Genomic DNA, 20192 nt, shown 5'->3' on the forward strand with positions numbered 1-20192 from the left:
CTCCACGCTTTTTTATCATCTATATAATCTTATATCGAATAATATGCCTTCTTTACCGATGTATTTTTTACAAATGACTTGAATCTATGAAACGGCAAAGTTAAAAATGTCTGCGGAATTTTATCATAGAAACGGATACCTACCCAAGAATTTATTATTATATAGTCGATAAATGTTCATTAATTCGATTTGATATTGTATCTACTGTTGGTTACAGATTTTTTATTTTTATTTTCAGTGTTCAGTACTTAATACAGTTAATTCTCCACCGTGTCTCACCAACGCACGTGACTTTGAATTATCTATTCGCTATCAGCACAAATAAGGGGGCATTAATTTATTACGTAAGACGATTTAGGGGGTTTGAGGGGGTCGATCATGTCTTACGTTTTCTTACAAGGGGATGGGAAGGAGTGTCGATAATTCTTACAAATCATCAAAAAACTGCGCAATGTTAAAATTATTTAAAAAAGGTTCGATTGTCGAGGTTCGTTCAATGTTTCCATTTCCATGGAAAGGGGGGGGGGCAATAAATAAAGATTATTAGTAACTTTGAAATTACAAATAACGACTTCAAAAAATTGATTCTTTGAAACATAAACAATAAAATAAACCAAACATGATTCATTTTTTCCTTTAGATTCTTACGTAATAAAAATTAAGCGGGGAGAGGAGGGGGTCGGAGGGGGGTATAATAGGGGAGTCACAAACAAGCGAAAATAGTCTTACGTAATAAATGAATGGCCCCTAAGAGCCATATAGTCTCTTGCCGGTTCTACTCGGTAGAATCTATTTTCGAAGCCGGTGGGAGCTTAAAGGTTGCTCGTAAAATATACGACAATATTGATTACTTGCTTGAGATGCTTGATCACACCTTAAGACAATTTGAACTATTCGTGGGTTGAAAAATATCAATCCATATTATTCATATGTAAAGGTGCGTTTCCAATGAAATGGTTGGAAATTTGTGATGTGAATGCTTAATCTTCTGAAAGTAAGCCACAATGACAATCCATTGTAATCATTTTTGTTGACAAAGGGTTATTAAAGAAACTGGTGTCGGGTTCAACAAAACGCAAGTTGCCAATTTTTCATTTGTCGAAGCAGCCTTATTCAACATTACATTGAAACAATGGTCTAACTGTAAATAAATTCTTCTCGTTTTAGTATCATAGAAATAGTATTTTAAGTGTAATTGTTTTCAAATGTTTTTATATACGTTTTCTGTAATTTTACTTTATTACTTTTACTGAGGTCTAATAAATTCTGACAATACCTATTATTCATATTATTATATTATAAATATACCCCTAAAGGGGTGAAATAGGGGTTGAACGTTTGTATGGGAGTCCGTTATTTTTTAAGTTAAATCATGAAACATTGTTTTTGGGCTACCGATTAAAAATGAGTTGATTCGCATTTAAGCGTTTCTGGACATTACACCCTAAGAGCTGAAATACATTAACGTTATATTTTAAGTTAATTTGTTAATATATTCATATTCTACGCGACCGAAGCCACGGGTAACAGCTAGTGAATTCATATTTTTTTATTAAAGTACTGTTAAACTTCATTCGTAATTGACATTGGTTACTAAAACAAAAATAGCTTTTAATTAATATTCGACTTCTGCATTAAGAATATTAATATTATAATGAAGACGTATTTGTTTGTTTATAACAATTGATATTTGCAGCTAAAATGAACTCAGTAAGTTATTTATAAAACGCCTACACTATTTATCAGAGCAAATATGTTTAACGCTGCCATTGCTCGTAATATTGAATTAACACTGAACGCTGTTATTTGTATCTCATTACGGCAGATCCGGATTTAATAGTCTGGAGGCCCTGGGGCCACAAAAGTGTGGAGGCCCTTGAGGCGTGGAGATCCTAATAATTATATTATGAATTTATTTGAATATTTTAATTTCAATCAGTAAGCTATAATTTATTTACTTGTATCGGTAACTTTGAATACAATAATTAGTTACATTATAATTTGCCTATATCTAGATATTTGTTGAGATGGCCCAATGGTTAGAACGCATGCATCTTAACCGATGATTTCGAGTTCAAACTCAGGCAAGCACCGCTGAATTTCATGTGCTTAATTTGTGTTTATAATTCATCTCGTGCTTGGCGGTGAAGGAAAACATCCTGAGGAAACCTGCATGTGTCTAATTTCAACGAAATTCTGCCACATGTGTATTCCACCAACCCGCATTGGAGCAGCGTGGTAGAATATGCTCCAAACCTTCTCCTCAAAGGGAGAGGAGGCCTTAGCCCAGCAGTGGGAAATTTACAGGCTGCTAACGTAATGTAATGTAGATATTTGTTAAGTCGTCGGTATCTCTGTTATGGAGACCCCTCTCGTGTGATCCCAGCTCAGTTGCCCCGGTTACTCCACCCTAAATCCGGCCCTGCATTAGGTAATTAATCTCGTATTTTATGTAAACAAGATTAGATTATGATAACTTATTTATTTATAAGACGGATTTACGAGATGGCCCCGGAGACTACCCGTGTGTTTTCATAATTCGGTCACGTGTTCGGAAAACGAAAACATCGTGAGGATATATGGCATGTGTCGGATAAAATCTATCAATCCGCATTAGAGCACGAACTTGAATTAACTTTGCTAACTAAACATTTTTTTTTTTTACATTAGCAAACTGTAAATTTCCCGCTGCTGGGCTAAAACCTCCTCTCCCTTTGAGGAGAAGGTTTTGGAGCATATTCCACCAAGCTGCTCCAATGCGGTTTGATGGAATACACATGTGGCAGAATTTCGTTGAAATTAACATACATTCAAATCGTTCGTAAGGAATACATTAATAAAAAAGTTTATTATTCAATACATATATAGAAGATAGAAAAGCGTGGAGCTAATACTTGTTGAATTCCAGGCAGGATATTTTATATACATATGTATTTGTATTCGGCTAACATAAATTTGTGTTTTGAATATTGAAAAATAGTAACTACTGAGTTATTTGCGGGTTCCTCTCGGTAGAATCTACATTCCGAAACGGTGGTAGCTTCACATAATATAGTTTGTTAAATGACGATTCAGAAGTGCATGTAAAAGTCTACTTGAATAAAGTGATAAGTGAAAATTTTGATCTTGATTTTACAAATAATCTTAAATGTCAAAGTCGGATAATTATTGTTCCAACGCTCCTTCGCTAGAGAAATGTAATTTTTGACATATATTGACGCTTTTCCATCCCGTTCTGATAACGCGCTGACTTTGAAGTGATAACTTCTTATGAGAGTGAACCGCTCCGTTACGTAACGCGTTAAGGCGCCAATCAAAACATTTTTTGACAAATGGAACTAGTAGACTGAGAGCCAGTGATCGGCAGACCTACGGTATAGTAGCAAACTCCATATTACTGATAGGATACTGCTTCAACAGTCACTTAAAAACAATTTTGAAAAAAAATGTGTAACATTATAAAATACGCCTCGTAGACAATTCTACGATTCGTATGAAAAACGAATGGTTTCTTAACTAACTGTAAACTGTTATTGATGTAAAAAATTTACTATGAGACTCACCTATTTAACTTAATCGGTCCCGCAGTCTTTCTGACCTTCAACGCATCCTCCCAGAACCTTACCGCTTCCGGTAATATTGTATTCTGAAAAATAAGACAATATTTTAATGAAACTTGTACGTCATATTTATCGGAGACGGTCACGAATACAGTCTCTAAACGAAAAGCGGAACTAAACTCAGGTGTTTTGCGCCAAAACGGATCGTAGCTGATGTATACTCTATTCCAATCTTTGACGCGATATCATTGGTCGATAGCTTGATTAGTCTATGATATTCACTATGGATTTGCGAAAAGATGGCGTTTTGAACATTGACGAAACTGTTATCGGAATTTTGGAAGTAAAATTAAAGTGGATATAAGTAGTTAAGTGTAATTGTGTTGTTTTATTTACGACCTCCGTGGTCGAGTACTGTGTATACCGTTTCTCATGGGTATGCCACGCCGAGGTCCCGGGTTCGATTCCCGGCCTAGTCCGATGTAAATCGGAGGTTTGTTTATATTTTTTCCTACTTCCATTGGAATAGTCTATACGTACGTCAGGCCGTCAAAATAGTCGAATGCTGTGTTTATTGCATTGACGTATGAACAGAGTTTGTCAGTTAGGCGGTTTCAAAAATCGTAATGGCGATATAACGTCTCTGAATAACACCTCACCTTGCCTCCACTGGTAACAGGATGGCTGGTTCATTTTTTCAGTATCAGAATTGCGATTGAACCGGAATATGCTGCTAGCATTCTTGCCACCATTCCACGCGGTCTTGATTTATACAGTAGCCATATTTAATTATTACAAGTATATAGATAAGGCCTTCATTATAAACTTGTATGTTTGAGGAGTCATAGTGACATTTTTGGGGTGGTAGACACTCCATACGCAATTTGCTTTTTAAATTAATTTTATTAAACAAACTTCAAAAAATCAATGTTGTATATACGGAGAGCCAAAGTGACGTCATATTGACAGTTCCAGGAATCGAGCATTCGAGAACGCAGCAGCGCCAAAACTTTTCGCATTAGAAAAGTTTGTCGGACTCATCGCAAAAACGACACTCACGAAGTTTTATATTTGTGTCAAAACAATTTTAGTTCCTTGTGCTGGAGACTATTATATAGAATAGTGCTGTATTATAAATAGATAAACATTTGACAAGAACTGCTTGTAGTGTATAATAGCAGAATAATCAGCAAATCGCTTGAAATATATTAATATATGTAAATTTATCTTTAGTCCTTTCGATATATTGCAAAGGAGTTAGTTTGACAATTTGTAAATAGCAATTTTCTTCACCGGTATAATTGCTATTTTTTTTTTAAAGGATCCAGACGTTGACTGCATTCATGTTAACCCATGAATACGTACAACTACTTTGGTACCGATTTTTATGATTTACATATACAATAATGAAGTTTTATTGGTTTACAATACGTTACATATACTAAAGAGTTACCCTTATTCTACGAGACTCCACATTTTAGGGGCGTATGACTTCCCAATCAATGCTTACATTTGTTAGACTTATATATAAAATATATACTTAATATAACAAATGTGTATGCATGTTTGCGTGTGTGTGGGTGTATGTGCGTATTTGACACGTACAAAGATATATTTCTGTTTCTTTATCGTTTAAATCAATAAAGTACCGTAGATATATTGTCGTTTTAATAATCAACAATATAGCCTTAAACTATAATAGTATTTTAGTAACTGTTTAGTCTTGTGGGGTTAAAATTACCCTTAGTAGCAGACAGGGGTTGATCTCATTAAAAGCAATTCTTTCACCAATGGGCTTTACTCATATTATTACAATATCTATAGAGTGTCGCACTACAAAAGAACCAAAACAACCGAGCCAACTCTATTATCTAGGTGTGCGTGACGGTTGACACGCGCCGAACGTCATACTTTACTAGTGTGCGTGTACTTAGTAGCCAATGTTAGCTAAAACTTTGTTCGACGCGTTCTCAGCTGTGTCAGTCTATACTATATATATAAATAATCAAAGGGTCTTAAAATGTTTCTTGTGCCTAAAACTACGGCAGATATGGCAGATACTGAAATACGCCATTGCAATGACTATAAGTATAATACAAATGATAAAACCCCCCTTGGGAATTATTCTAAATTTGAATTATTATTTTACCCAATCAAATGCTTTTAATTATAGTACTTACATTTATCATGTCGAATTTCTCCGGTTCTAATCTGAAAAAAAGATACTGATTATTTTTAAGTATGTACTGAAACACACACACGCACAAATTAGCATATAACGCGTAACGCGTATCTGTAACGCGCAACAGTATCCTTCATTCCTACTATATTAAGTCAATTTAAATAGAAATCATAGTATTGCCAGCCATGTAGCCGAGAGCCAACGCGTACATCTTAACCGATGATTATGGGTTCAAACCCAGGCAGCACCACTTAATTTTCATGTACTTAAAGTGTTTATAGTTCATCTCGTGCTCGGCGGTGGAGGAAAACATCGTAAGGAATGCTCTGTCTAATTTCAAAGATATCTGCCACGTGAGTATAAACATTGGAGCAGCGTGGTGGAATCTCCAAGAAGTTCTCCTTGAAGAGGTCATCTACTTTCCTTGAGGAATTCTTCTACAAAATTTCATCCTGTTAGGCAAATCTGCTGAGACTGTGCATTGTATGTCAGACATTTTTTTATGATGTAGGTAGGACTGACAAATGGGCGACCTGATGGTAAGTAGTCATTACCACTCTAGGCAATAGCGCTGTAAGAAATATAAAGCATTCCTTAGATCGCCAATGCGCCACCAACCTTGGGAACTAAGATGTTATGTCCCTTGTGCCTGTATTTACAGCTCACTCAGCCTTCAAAGCACACAATAACACTAAATATTGGTGAAGGATGAGTGGTAACCTAACGTACTCAGACAGCACAAGGTCCTACCATGTAAACATTACGAAATTTTATTTAGTTCATTAATAAAACACGCCTTTATCGACACATCTTAGACAATGGTCAAAATCGTTCAAATTTAGTTCAAATCAAAATAAAAATCTACTTTATTCAAGTAGGCTTTTACGAACACTTTTGAATCACCATTTTACAAACTGTATTAAGCGAAGCTACCACCGGTTCAGAATGTAGATCATATCGAGAAGAACGGCAAGAAACTCAGTAGTTACTCTTTTTCAACATTTTAAATACAAAGTTGTTAGTTATATGTATATATGTATATAATATATCCTGCCTGGAAGTCAACAAGTACTAGCTCCACGCTTTTTTATCGTCTATATAATCATATTAATATAGTCATATTTGGTATGAATTCTATGCCTAAATCTTCCTTATAAATCATGAATCGTGGCAGTTTTTGGATGAATAGCGTTCAGATAGACAAACAGACGCGGTGAGAAGACTGTTTTATACTATGTAATATAGTTCAAAAATCTTACCTATATACAGAGTGGTCATAATATATACTTATTCTTAACGGCTGGTCGATACTTCTCTTCTTAACTTTATGTGGAGCTTCTATATGAACACCCCGTATAACCTGAAACAAAAATAAATCTAAAGTTAATACATTGGAAATTGAAAAACAAGAAATAATTCTAGTAGAGCTTATAAATAACGCCGGCTCAATATCAGTGTGAAAGCAGGACAACGAATTGATAACATGATCAAGTGTGAGAAGGATGCAATGTTGTATGACCTATGTCAAAAGCTTGCTTCCTTAACGATATAAATTAATTATGAATTTTAATTCTAAATTCAAAATATTTTATTCAATATAGAAGTACAGCAACGGTTTGTAATCCAGAATAAGTTTCTATTAATAGAATTAAAAGAGGTCGTAAATAAATATATTTTGCGCTTACATTGCAAACGCTGGCTGAACCCTACGAGATAGATCAATATAATGTACTACAGTATTGTATACCTCATAAAGGTCTTCGAAAATGTCCGAGATATATTTCTTTCCCTTAGGGATAACCCACAATAGCTATTTTTTATCCTTTACTTTTTACGAGGAATAATGGCTTATTTACGAAGCGATTTTAAGCAATACAGCACTCAAAACGAACTCAGCACTCAGCGCCAGAACTTATCCAAAAAGTTGAGAAAATTGTACTCGACGATGGTCGATTAAAATAAGAAACAACTCTCAGAAAAGGTTGGAGTATCCCATACAACCACTTTCAAAATCCTGCATGATCATTTGGCATGACTAAAGGTCAGCGCAAGATGGGTGCCCAAACACTCAAGCCGCCGCAAAAACAGCAGCGCGAAGAGTGTTCACGGGCATTTTTAGACCTCTGCAGCGAAGACAAGGATAGTGTTTTGAGTCGAATTGTTACTGGAGACGAAACTTGGGTTCATTATTATGAACCTGAGTCGTATCAAGACTCCATTCAGTGGCAAAAAAAGAGCACAACACCTCCCAGGAAGTTTAAGGTGTCACAGTCATCTGGGAAACTCATGGCAACGGTTTTTTGGGACCCTGAAGGAATATTATTGATCGATTATAAAAAAAGGTGATGCTATAACCGGCAAGTACTACTCTTCAATATTAGAGCGACTAAAAGAAGCCATTAAAGAGAAAAGACGGGGAAAATTGACAAAAGGTATGCTGCTTGCTTAAATCACCCTCCCCACAGTCCAGACCTGACCCCGAGTGATTACTACCTATTTCCAAAATTGAAAAAAAAGCTACGGGTTAAGAAATTTACCGCCGATGATGGAAGTCAAGGATGCAGTTACGGCGTATTTTGATGACAAAGGCAAAACATATTTTCGTGAAGATATAAATAAATCAATTGAAAAATCTGAAAAATGTATTCCGTCTTGCAGGTGAATATATGGAAAAGGAAAAATAATTTGTTTCTTTTATTGAATTTCTCCAGCATATCCTCCATTCCGAGAACATAAAAACGCTATCGTCGATCGATACGGACCTTTACAGCATATAATTTAAACGAATATGAAGCTATTACAGATTTAAAAATGCAGGACAATGCATGATATATTGTCTAATGACAAAAATCTGTGAACGTTGTGTATAAAGACATTCTGTAGTATATTTAATATCAGCGTTGTACCCGTACGAGCCGGATCGGGTCGCTAGTAATGAAATAAGGGCATATCTAGTGGATTTGTTTCATTAACAAGTCTTAAACGGATCTTAGCGTATCTGCAACGGAGATAGAATGACATCAGTATTGTTCCGCAACTCTTCAATCGTCTAGAACATTCCATCGCTTAACAACAGGAAGCCATTTTGCATCATTAGGAATTCTTGGATTATCTGATAATGTACTTAAATGATCTTGTCGCGAGATAAAGATGTTCGTCCATTAAAGTAACGGAGCGATGATCAAGAAGTAAAAAAGTAATTCAACAGCATTGTATACTGCTGGGCTAACCTGGAGAAGAAGGTTTGGAGCTTATTCCACCACGCTCCAATGCGAATTGGTGGATACAATGAAACTAGACACATGCAGGTTTCCTCGCGATGTTTTCCTTCACCGAGCACGATATGAATTATAACAAATTAAGCACATGAAAATTAAATGGTGCTTGAGTTAACCCGCAATCATCGGTTAAGATGAAGGTGTTCTAACCACTGAACCATCTCGACTTAAAGATACTATTATAATTATACAATACAAAGTTAGTACGTGTTAAAATTGCGTATCATTGCGTTGTCAACACGTTCATGTAAAAATTAAAACAAATTGTAAAGAATTAGATAAACATATTTGACGACCTCCGTGGTCGAGTAGTGTGTACACCGGTTTTCATGGGTACGCCACTCTGAGGTCCCGGGTTCGATTCCCGGCCGAGTCGATGTAGAAAAAGTTCATTAGTTTTCTATGTTGTCTTGGGTCTGGGTGTCTGTGGTACCGTCGTTACTTCTGATTTCCATAACACAAGTGCTTTAGCTACTTATATTGGGATCAAAGTAATGTATGTGATGTTGTCCAATATTTATTATTTATTTAACTCAAAAATGAATGAATTTTAAATTAGTTTACGTAAAATATTTTAACCCCAACTGTTTCATTTGTTTCTTATACGTTCTGTTTTTATTTTTAGTGTGAGTTTTCATTTGATTGTACTAATTTTAAGTTAAAACTTGTTTGATTTTAGTTTTTCTTACGTTTGTTTTTTTTTACTAAAAAGTGTTATTATAATTGTTTGTTTCCCAAATAAATAAATAATTCACGAGTGAGATATAAAGATACTAGTTTTAGAACCGGGCGTAAGCTACGCCCTACGCACTTGGTATAATTTGTTAAATAATGATTCAAAAGTGCTTGTAAAAGCCTAATTTTTAGGAGTTAGGCTTTAATTAATGAGTAGGATTTAATAAAGTATTTTTAGGAGAAAAAAACACTTATGAATTTAAGAAAAAAGGCAAACCCTTGACTTATATTTATTAGCAATTGAAACAAAATACAAAATTAAAATCAAACAAAAATTAACCAAACAATCAACCGTCAATTTGAATACAAAAATGATTAAAACTTTCGTCATGAAATGACGTCTATACGTTACGAAAGCGAAAGCCGAGGAGCAAAAGGCCCTTAATTTTTAGTTTTTTTGGACAGATGCTTTTGGCCAGAGTGGATAGGCGAGTCGCGGAAGACTGCCGGATGTTGAGAGCCCACTGAAGGGCTCAGAGTACGCGCGTCCTAAGGGGGCCTCCTGTGAGGCCGGACCTCGGCTTAGGACGCCGTCGACATCTGGAAAATGTCCTTTGTGCTCTGAGACCCGTCATGCGCCTTGGCGCGGGCGGTTGCTAATAAACGAGGGACCTCGACCCCACCGGCTGGGTCGGCGTGTGTTTAAAATGTCCTATCAAGTCAGCAATAGCCGATGTGATAGCATCTAGACCGGGAGCGCTTAGACCGACCTTAGGACGTCTATGCATCGGATTAGAACACCTTGAGCGGGTAGGCAACTATTTTTATAATTGCTGTTGTATGACGTCACGGCAATGTATTCAAATTATTGCGGTATGCTGAGAGTATATTTTAAGAGGTCTTGATTCTTGAATATAATATAGCGTTGTATATCTTAATACCTCCAGTGGGCGATCAGCTTGATATTAAATTACCTATTAATGTTCGTAGCTGTTATGACGCTACATTAACGGTTACAGAGTTATATTCCCCGTTGATGTAATTTATTAATTTGAGACGAATGCTTGTATAACATAAGTTTTTTATTCTTCAATTAATCTTAATCTATAAATGATTATTTTAATAATACGATTTTAATGTAACTTGACATAAAAAAAATACATTTATTTATATAGTAGTAAGTATCTTATGCTTATCTTAACCGATGGTTTCGGGTTCAAATCCAGGCAGGCATCACTGAATTTTCATGTACTTAATTTGTGTTTATAATTCATCTCGTGCTCGGCGGTGAAGAAAAACATCGTGAGGAAACCTGCATGTGTTTAATTTCAACGAAATTCTGCCACATGTGTATTCCACCAACCCGCATTGGAGCAGCGTGGTGGAATATGCTCCAAACCTTCTCCTCAGAGGGAGAGGAGGCCTTAGACCAGCAGTGAGAAATTTACAGGCTGCTAATGTTAAAATGTAAAAAAAATCTAAGTATCTTATCCGATAGGTAGGCTTCCTACACGATCCCGTAGAAAAAATAAATTCAAACACACAGCAAAACTCCTTTCGTTACGACTTGCCAATGTGTCCATTCCGTCTTGACGGCGTCCAAAACCGAGGTCCTTAAGTAGGCGCACATAATCTCACTAGGTCATTTAAACCTCCCCAGTGGTAATAACGCTGGTCTCTGACGTTACGACCAACAGTAAGAACTAGATAGTCATCATATACTAGTGACCCGCCCCGACTTCGCACGGGTGCAATGCTGATACTAAAATAATATACACGTTCAAAGCTTTTTTGTAATTATACAATACAAACCTCCCAAATGTCCCTGCATTTTAAATCTGTAATATCTTCGAAAATATTCATTTAAATTACACGCTATAAAGGGCCATATTGATCTATATTAAATGCACAATGTATTTAAGGTACTTAATTGGATAAGGATTGATGCTGTATTGTATAAAATCGCTTCGAAAATAAGCCATTATTTCTCGTAAAAAGTAAAGGATAAAAAATGATTATTGTGGGTTATTCCTAAGAGATAGAATTATACCATCGCGGACTTTTTTGAAGACCTTTTTAAGGTGTACAGTACTGTAGTACATTATTTTGATCTAGCTTGTACGGTTAGCCAGCGTTTGCAATGTAAGCGCAAAAAATGTGTTTATCAACGACTTCACATTAGAAACTCCTAAAATTATCATTGTTTATCTACTATATTGTGCATGTATTATACACATAAACTATCCTCTTGAATCAATCTATCTATTAAAAAAACCGCATCAAAATCCGTTGTGTAATTTTAAAGATCTAAGCACACACAGGGACAGACAGCGGTAAGCGACTTTGGTTTAAATACAATGTACTGATAATGATTTTGCCGCCAAATTAGTATCGTTGTGTTCCGGTTAGAATGGTGAGAGAAGCTTCAGCCTATTCCAATGGAAGTAGGAATAAAGATCGCTAATAACTCAGCTATATTGTGCACTACTAAGAGTTTATGATTAATATAATAAACAACAATGAAATTGTAAAACGGCCCTTTTTTTTCGAACGAAGTTCCTTATCTTACACACTTAAGAATGAGAGCTAGGGAAGGCTAATAAAATTAAACTGCGCAGCGTAGGTGTATGAATGCGTTTCTTTTTTTTTCAGTAAACAGTGATTCAATAAGAAGAAGGTTTATATGTGTAATGCATATTATATAGCTTATTCCAATCGAAGTAAAAATAAAGATAAACAAACCTTAGATTTACGTATTTCATGCGATTCGCTAATAACTCGGCTATATCGTGCACTACTAAGAGTTAATGATTAATATATCTTTATTTATAATACGACACTATCACACTTAACTACTTATATCCACTTTAATTTTACTTCCAAAATTCCGATAACAGTTTCGTCGACGTTCAAAAGGCAATTTTGACACAGATCCATAGTGAATATCACAGATCAATCAAGCTCTCGACCAATGATGTCGCGTCAATTTGCTGTCAAATGTTGTTTATTTTGCTTTTCTCCTCTTATGGTTGGAATAGAGTTTAAAGGCGTACGGGGTGTATATATTATATCTACGATTCAATGATCGACTGGAAATACTTAATAATTTATTGACAGATATTTCTGAATTTATGCATTTAAAACCTCTTTTAATCCTTTCTCTTTCGATAATTGTATTATTTTATGATTACTTGATTTAATTTATTATCTTTGTCTCATAATTCAAATGGATGTATTGTTATTAGTTTAATAGTAATGAATATTAAATGTTATTTAGATAATTAATTGCTGTAATTTATTAATTTTTGATTATAACATAAAATAGTACCAGACTGCATTGATATATAATTGATACGAGCATGCCGTGTACACATGCTTAGGAATGTAATCTAGCTCAAAACTGTGTAATTCCATAATTTTAATGTATGTTCTGATTGTATTCTGTTTGTGTACCTATGAATAAACAAATAAATAAATGATATATAACATCTTAGTTCCCAAGGTTGATGACGCATTGACGATGTAAAGAAAATTTAATTTATCTTACAGCTCTAAGATCTATGTGGTGGTCACCATTTACCGTCAGGCTACCTACATATGAAAATTAAAAAGACTACATATATCTAATTTAATTTTACTTCCAAAGTTTTGACAATAATTAAACCGCCAACACGCCATTCACGAATCCAAAACGACCACAGATTGAAAAAACGAAACGTCATTATGATGACGTCTTTTACTCTTTCTTTTTTTTTTATTGATAACACTACACCTCGTCAATAGTAATCGTCGTACAGATAACAAAACTATTTTTTTTTTATTATTTGAACAGTTCTCGGTCGGAATGTAAATATCGAGTACAGTATAAAAATGTCATAAAAAATTTACGATTCAAAAAGATGTTATTCGAATTACAAATATCAATATATTTATCGTTTTTTACAGGTAAGTACGTTTTTGTTTACGAAATACGTTATTGCTGAAATGTTGTTTTTTAGCTGTGTCAAAAATTTTGTTTATTGTACAAAAAAAAAAAAAAGTTCTATTCATATTAATGACCTTGCTTATTTAGGGTGTAACTGTGGAGCGCAGATACTTATAATACTAGCAACCTATCCAGACTTCACAGGGCACACTAAGTTTTTATATACAACTTGTAGATTTAAGAACAAACATTTTTTTTTTTTTCGCTTACGAAATTCGAAACTCTCAGCTTTTCTCCAATATAATCTATTCCAACTATAGGATAGATATATAACTATATAACCGAGGAGAAGGGCCAAATAAACAACATTTGACAGCAAAATGACGCGATATCATTGGTCGAAAGCTTGATTAGTCTATGATATTCACTATGGATTAATGGCGTTTTGAACGTCGACGAAAATTATCGGAATTTTAAAAGTTTAATTAAAGTAGATATAAGTAGTTAAGTGTAATAGTGTTGTGTTATAAATAAAGACATATTAATCATAAACTCTTAGTAGTGCACGATATAGCTGAGTTATTATCGAATCGCATGAATACGTAAATCTAAGGTTTTGTTTATCTTTATTTTTACTTCGATTGGAATAAGCTATATAATATGCATTACACATATAAACCTTCTTCTTGATTCACTGTTTACTGAAAAAAAAAACCCGTTCATACACCTACGCTGTGCAGTTTAATTTTATTAGTATTCCCTAGCTCTCATTCTTAAATGTGTAAGATAAGGAACTTCGTTCGAAAAAAAAGGACCGTTTCACAATTTCATTGTTGTTTATAAAAAGATTATTTTAAATTATTTTTAACCTGTTGACATAATATTTCACTACACAATAAATATTTTATTACGATGCTCAATAAATTACAAGATTTTTTTTTCGAACGCCTTAACTGCGTACCGATGTTGAACTTTTATGCAAATGTCTTTATCCGTAGTACTTGTTACTTAAATAAATTACATTTATATGGCAACATACGAGCTATATTGAACCGTAGAAAACTATTAAATTATTATTTGTTAATAGTTAAGGCGTTAATAGTAATAATTATTATAGTTAAGAAGATGAACAATTCAAATACGATTTATAATTAAATCACGAAGCGGTGGTATCTTAACATTTAATTCATTTTGTAAAAGTATAACTTCAAAGAACTTGGGAGAGCGTATTTGAATTGAGTATAAATGTAACTCAGTTCGAATTTAAAAATCACGTAGTTCCCAAGGTTTGTGGCGCATTGGTGATGTAAGGAATGGTTAATATTTCTTACAACGCCATTGTCTATGGGCCGTGGTGACCACTTACCATCAGGTGACCATTTGCTCGTCCGCCTACCGATATAATATAATAATAATAGAATTGTATTCAAGTAAGTGTCACCCGTCACCCTGTAAATCAGCCAGCTGATCAAAATGGTATTTTATATTTAAGGGCGAGTTCTCATACACCACATGCATATATACGTCAACCCATTTGGGTAGGTATCACCCAATCATCAGATTTTCTACTGCGAAGCAATATATAGCATTGTTGTGTTCCGGTTTGAAGAGTAAGTACCTACACAAGGTACATAACATCTTAGTTCCCAATGTCGGTATGGGCGATGGTAAATGGTTATTTTTTGTCTCAACGTCTATGGTGACCATCAGCCCGTCCGCATCCTTGCACCATAAAAAGTGGACAAATTTCACGTAAAACGTCTTCAATTATATTTTTCCCAAAAATAAACTTGACCGAGTCGTAAATGGGATCCAATATTATTCTTAACGGTTACGATTCGTTGTCGACTCTATTTCGAACCGCAATTCGTTTTGTTAGTTGAATAGTAAAAACTGATCGCCAAAGGATACCTTTCATTAGCATTAGCATTAGCAGCCCGTAAATGTCCCACTGCTGGGATAAAGGCCTCCTCTCCTTTGAGGAGAAGGTTTGGAGCATATTCCACCACGCTGCTCCAATGCGGGTTGGCGGAATACACATGTGGCAGAATTTCGTTGAAATTAGACACATGCAGGTTTCCTCACGATGTTTTCCTTCACCGCCGAGCACGAGATGAATTATAAACACAAATTAAGCACATGAAATTTCAGTGGTGCCTGCCTGGGTTTGAACCCGAAATCATCGGTTAAGATGCACGCGTTCTAACCACTGGGCCATCTCGACTCATCAATTACCTTTCAATTAGATCGAACCCAAGCCCACCGCCGAGCACTCAAACGCATTTTGAAGTCACAATCTTGTTAATTGACACCATTTAATTTGGCTTCGAAAGTTCCGATAGCAACTTCGACGACATTCAAAACGCCATTTGTAAATCCACAACGAACACCACTGGTCTGTATACGCTCTTCCTTTTTTATCTCGCTGGAACAAGACCTTTATGCGTTTCCACCACGAGTGGGTACGTGGGACTCGCAGACGCTAATTCTTTCGGAATACCCACTAAAAAACCAGCGGTACCCACTCCGTCTCAGGGCTTCATGGGATCAGCGCGTGCTACCGTGTGCCATTTGGACATATGTGAGCCTTCAAGTTAGGTTCCCGGGGTACAAAGAACCCCGCTACTCCCCTCGACGCTAACGACGCCATACCTCCCCTGTATTTCCAACAAAATAATATCAATTCACATAATTGCAGATACGCAAGCTTCCCAGAATTGGCGGCTGAAAATAGATTACAGACAACGAACGGACAAACTAACGGACGTCAGAGTATTAAACATTACATCTGTTGTTACGTCTCTATGCGTGTTCGAAGGAAATTCACAAAGTATGCCGGCGATCTGGACTCTCGGCTATGTCTAGTTCAATAGATACATTACCCATCCGAATGCAAGGCGCAAACGTAAACATAAACAAACGTCAGATTTACGTATTCCATGTGTTTGCTAATAGCTCTGCTGTGTTATGCACAACGACGGGTGCAATGCTGATACTAAATATACTACAGAATGTCTTACAACGTTCACAGTTTTTCAGTCGTTAGACAATACAAACCGCTGTGTCCCTGCGTTTTAAATCTTTAATATCTTCGAAAATATTCATTTAAATTACACGCTGTAAAGGGCCATATTGTTCTATATTAAATGCACAATGTATTTACTTAATTGGATAAGGATTAATGTTGTATTGCTTAAAATCGCTTCGAAAATATGCCATTATTTCTCGTTAAAAATAAAGGAGAAAAAATGTTTAGTGTGGGTTATCCCTAAGAGATAGACATATACCATCGCGGATTTTTTTTGAAGACCCTTTTAAGGTTTACAATACTGTAGTACATTATTTTGATCTATCTCGTAGGGTTCAGCCAGAGTTTGCAATGTAAGCGCAAAAATGTGTGTCAATCAATCAATCAACAAAAAAGACTTTATTCAAGTAGGCTTTTACAAGCACTTTTGAATCGTCATTTAACAAACTATTTAAAGTAAGGCTACCACCGGTTCGGAATGTAGATTCTACCGAGAAGAACCGGCAAGAAACTCAGTAGTTACTCTTTTTCAACGTCTAATACAGGCATATTAGTTAAATACAATTATATATGTATGTTATGTCTCCTGCCTGGAAGTCAACAAGCACACATCATACATTACGACATCGCTTTAGAAACCTCTAAAATTATCAGCGTTTCTCTACTATATTGTGCATGTATTACGTATAAACTTTCGTCTTAAATCAATCTATCTATTTAGAAAAACTAGTTGGTTAATTTTAAAGATCAAAGCATACACAGGGGCAGCTATCGGCATGTAATGATACATGATTTACCAAAAATTCGTTTACTTAACAATAAAGATTGTAATTGCGTAACAAAACTTAAGGTCAGGTAACGCAGACCAGTCGTTTTTTTAAGGAAAAAGTTTAGTGTAGTACCCACGCTACTCTCAGGCTGGTTGGCAGATATACGTGTAGCAGATTTTAACCTGACACATGCAGGTTTCCTCACGATGTTTTCCAGCACGATATGAATTATAAAATAGAAATGAAGTGGGGCAATTTGCAATTTAGGTGTAGGTCAGGTGTTAGGGATAAAGAAGCCCATATACATTTTTTCTTCTTCTTTTTTGTAGTTTGAAGAGCAACAGACAGACAGAGAAGAGTTACTTTCGCATTTATAATATTAGTATGGATATTTTGTTTACGGTTGAGACGTATTCCACGTACTGGCACATCTCCGCTGGCTATTTACAAGAAAAACAAACATTTCAAATCAAAACAAAATCCTTCGAAACATTTATAAATGTAAATCTATTTAAATTCACAGATAACACTGAAACCATTATGAATAATGATTTAAACATAAACGAAATGGATCCATTATTTCGCAAAGACGAAACATTCGCAGACGCAAATAACCCAATTAATCAATTCGAAACAATTTCTAATGAAAACAATCAAAATACATTAGATAAACATAGAATTAAGAATAATCTCGATAATTTTGCGATGTTCAGAAAGGAAACACATTACTCTACGCCAAATTTCGATCATCCAATAGCACGTGATCATTTTAAACCGAATGTTTACGCAAAAGACGATACCGACGACAAAGATTCGCGTAAATCATTCGCTGCGAAGCCTAACGAGATGTTCGATGAAGATTCCGATGTATTTAAAGAATTGATCAAACAAAACAAATTGATTGAAAGATTAGCAAACACTCTGTTACGTGATGATAAGAAGGCAGGGATACAGCGGGAAGAGTTCGATTTTCAAAGCATACTCGATTCGGTTGAAGCGAAGAAAAACAGGACGACTAGTTCGACGACGACGACGACGACGACGAAATTGCCGACAGTTTTGACGTTGATCGATGAAACTGAAGTTAGGAAGGCTTTGAAGGACGATCCGTTTGTTAAGAGGATTTTGAAATTGGCGCATAAGAAACGATTGAATTATATTGAAAAGATGGGTTAAGTTCAATAAACATTTGCTTTAATGCTTTATTTATTGGAACGAAGTTCTTTTACGTTGCTTACAGTAGACTGAACTGGCTGACATCGTGACGTAGGGAGAAAGCGTTATGCCAAGCTACCTTTTTCTGTGTCTCTCTCTTTGTATCTGTCTCATTCTATGATATACGGTTTTATATAATATTTGTTGTCACCCCCGGCTTCATCAGGTCATTAGCATTAACAGCCTGTAAATTTCCCACTGCTGGGCTAAGGCCTCCTCTCTCTTTGAGGGGAAGGTTTGAAGCACATTATCTTTATTTTTAATACATATATATATCAGCTTCCATCATGTGCCGTCCAGCCTTTGCACGGGTACAATAACGTCTACGTAACGTTTGTATCGTAAATTTATCGGTTTACGAGACGTCATCCTATCAGTCGTGTAATTTATGCGACGTCTTCGACAATCGTCGTATGTCATACAAAACCATAATTGATTATACAATTAAACATTCCACATAAATCACATATAAATATCCTTTCGTTAGTTTTTGACTGTCTGTTTATCGCAGACAGATAGAGTCTGTCTGTCTGACAGACGCGGCGTTGTTCATAAAAATTCCTTAATAAGCCGATTTGTATGATAATTTCATTTTACCGACGGAGATGATATGACTTCAGATATTTCGTATGTATGTATCTTCTAAAGCTATTCTTGGTGGTAGGGCTTTGTGCAAGTCCGTCTGGGTAGGTACACACTCATCAGATATTCAACCGCGAAACAACAGTTATCAGTATTGTTGTGTTCCGGTTTGAAGGATGAGTGAGCCAGGGTAACAGGCACAAGGGATATAGCATCTTAGTTCCATTCCAATGCGCCAACTACCCTAGTTGGCGCATTGGCGATGTAAGGAATGGTTAATATTTCTTGGGCCGTGGTTACCACTTACCATCAGGTGGGCCATATACTCCTCCGCCAATATATGCCATAAAAAATACATATCAAAATTCGTTAAATGAGATATCGTGAGAAGCATCTTCCATAATTCTTGGTGACATTTTAATTAAAGATGGCGTAAAAATGGTGGTAGTTAAGCTACATTACGCAAGATGGCGTTTATAAGACATGTAATGACAGTTTTCTTTTTTAATTTCTTTGCATAGATCTTAAATTGATCAAGCGTTATTATGCCCTCTCCAGACGACCTTTCCTCTCTGACTTTATTTTTTGTCATTGTTTTAATTCACACGTGATTTTTAATAGCAACTTAATTTCTTGTCGCTCAATTATTTTTAAACGAAGTTAATTTATTTAAAGCTTAATATACATTGAAAGCTTCGCCCGAGATTCTATATACATATGTAAAAAATTCGTCTGCTCTTCATACTTCCATGGTATTATTGATTTAGCGGCCTGACCACTTTTTTTATTTTTACGACGTTTCATGGCGTTTACATAGTCATTTCTTAATTTTGTCTAATCATCTTTACATTTATATAAATATCCCATTAACTTATCGCCATTAACTTCGTCCCAACAACGTTCAACGACACATCTCGTTTGATTTTACTTCATAACAATTTCATAAGAAAGGAGTCTCTAATGATTCAAAAAAAGGC

General features: G+C 35.4%; 1 protein-coding gene across 2 annotated transcripts in view; it reads right to left on the reverse strand.

The window, feature by feature from the left end:
• The window catches only part of LOC125075246 (leishmanolysin-like peptidase), a 105911-nt gene that overhangs the window by 46382 nt on the left and 39337 nt on the right, over window positions 1–20192 (reverse strand). For both annotated transcript variants that reach the window (XM_047686945.1, XM_047686944.1), the window contains exons 2-4: window positions 7002–7102; window positions 5741–5771; window positions 3564–3646 (exon numbers count right to left, since the gene is read on the reverse strand). In XM_047686945.1, the coding sequence (XP_047542901.1) occupies window positions 3564–3646; window positions 5741–5771; window positions 7002–7102 (215 nt within the window). The remainder of the gene's footprint in view (window positions 1–3563; window positions 3647–5740; window positions 5772–7001; window positions 7103–20192) is intronic.

Source organism: Vanessa atalanta, chromosome 30, assembly GCF_905147765.1.
Source record: "Vanessa atalanta chromosome 30, ilVanAtal1.2, whole genome shotgun sequence".
NCBI lineage: Eukaryota > Metazoa > Arthropoda > Insecta > Lepidoptera > Nymphalidae > Vanessa > Vanessa atalanta.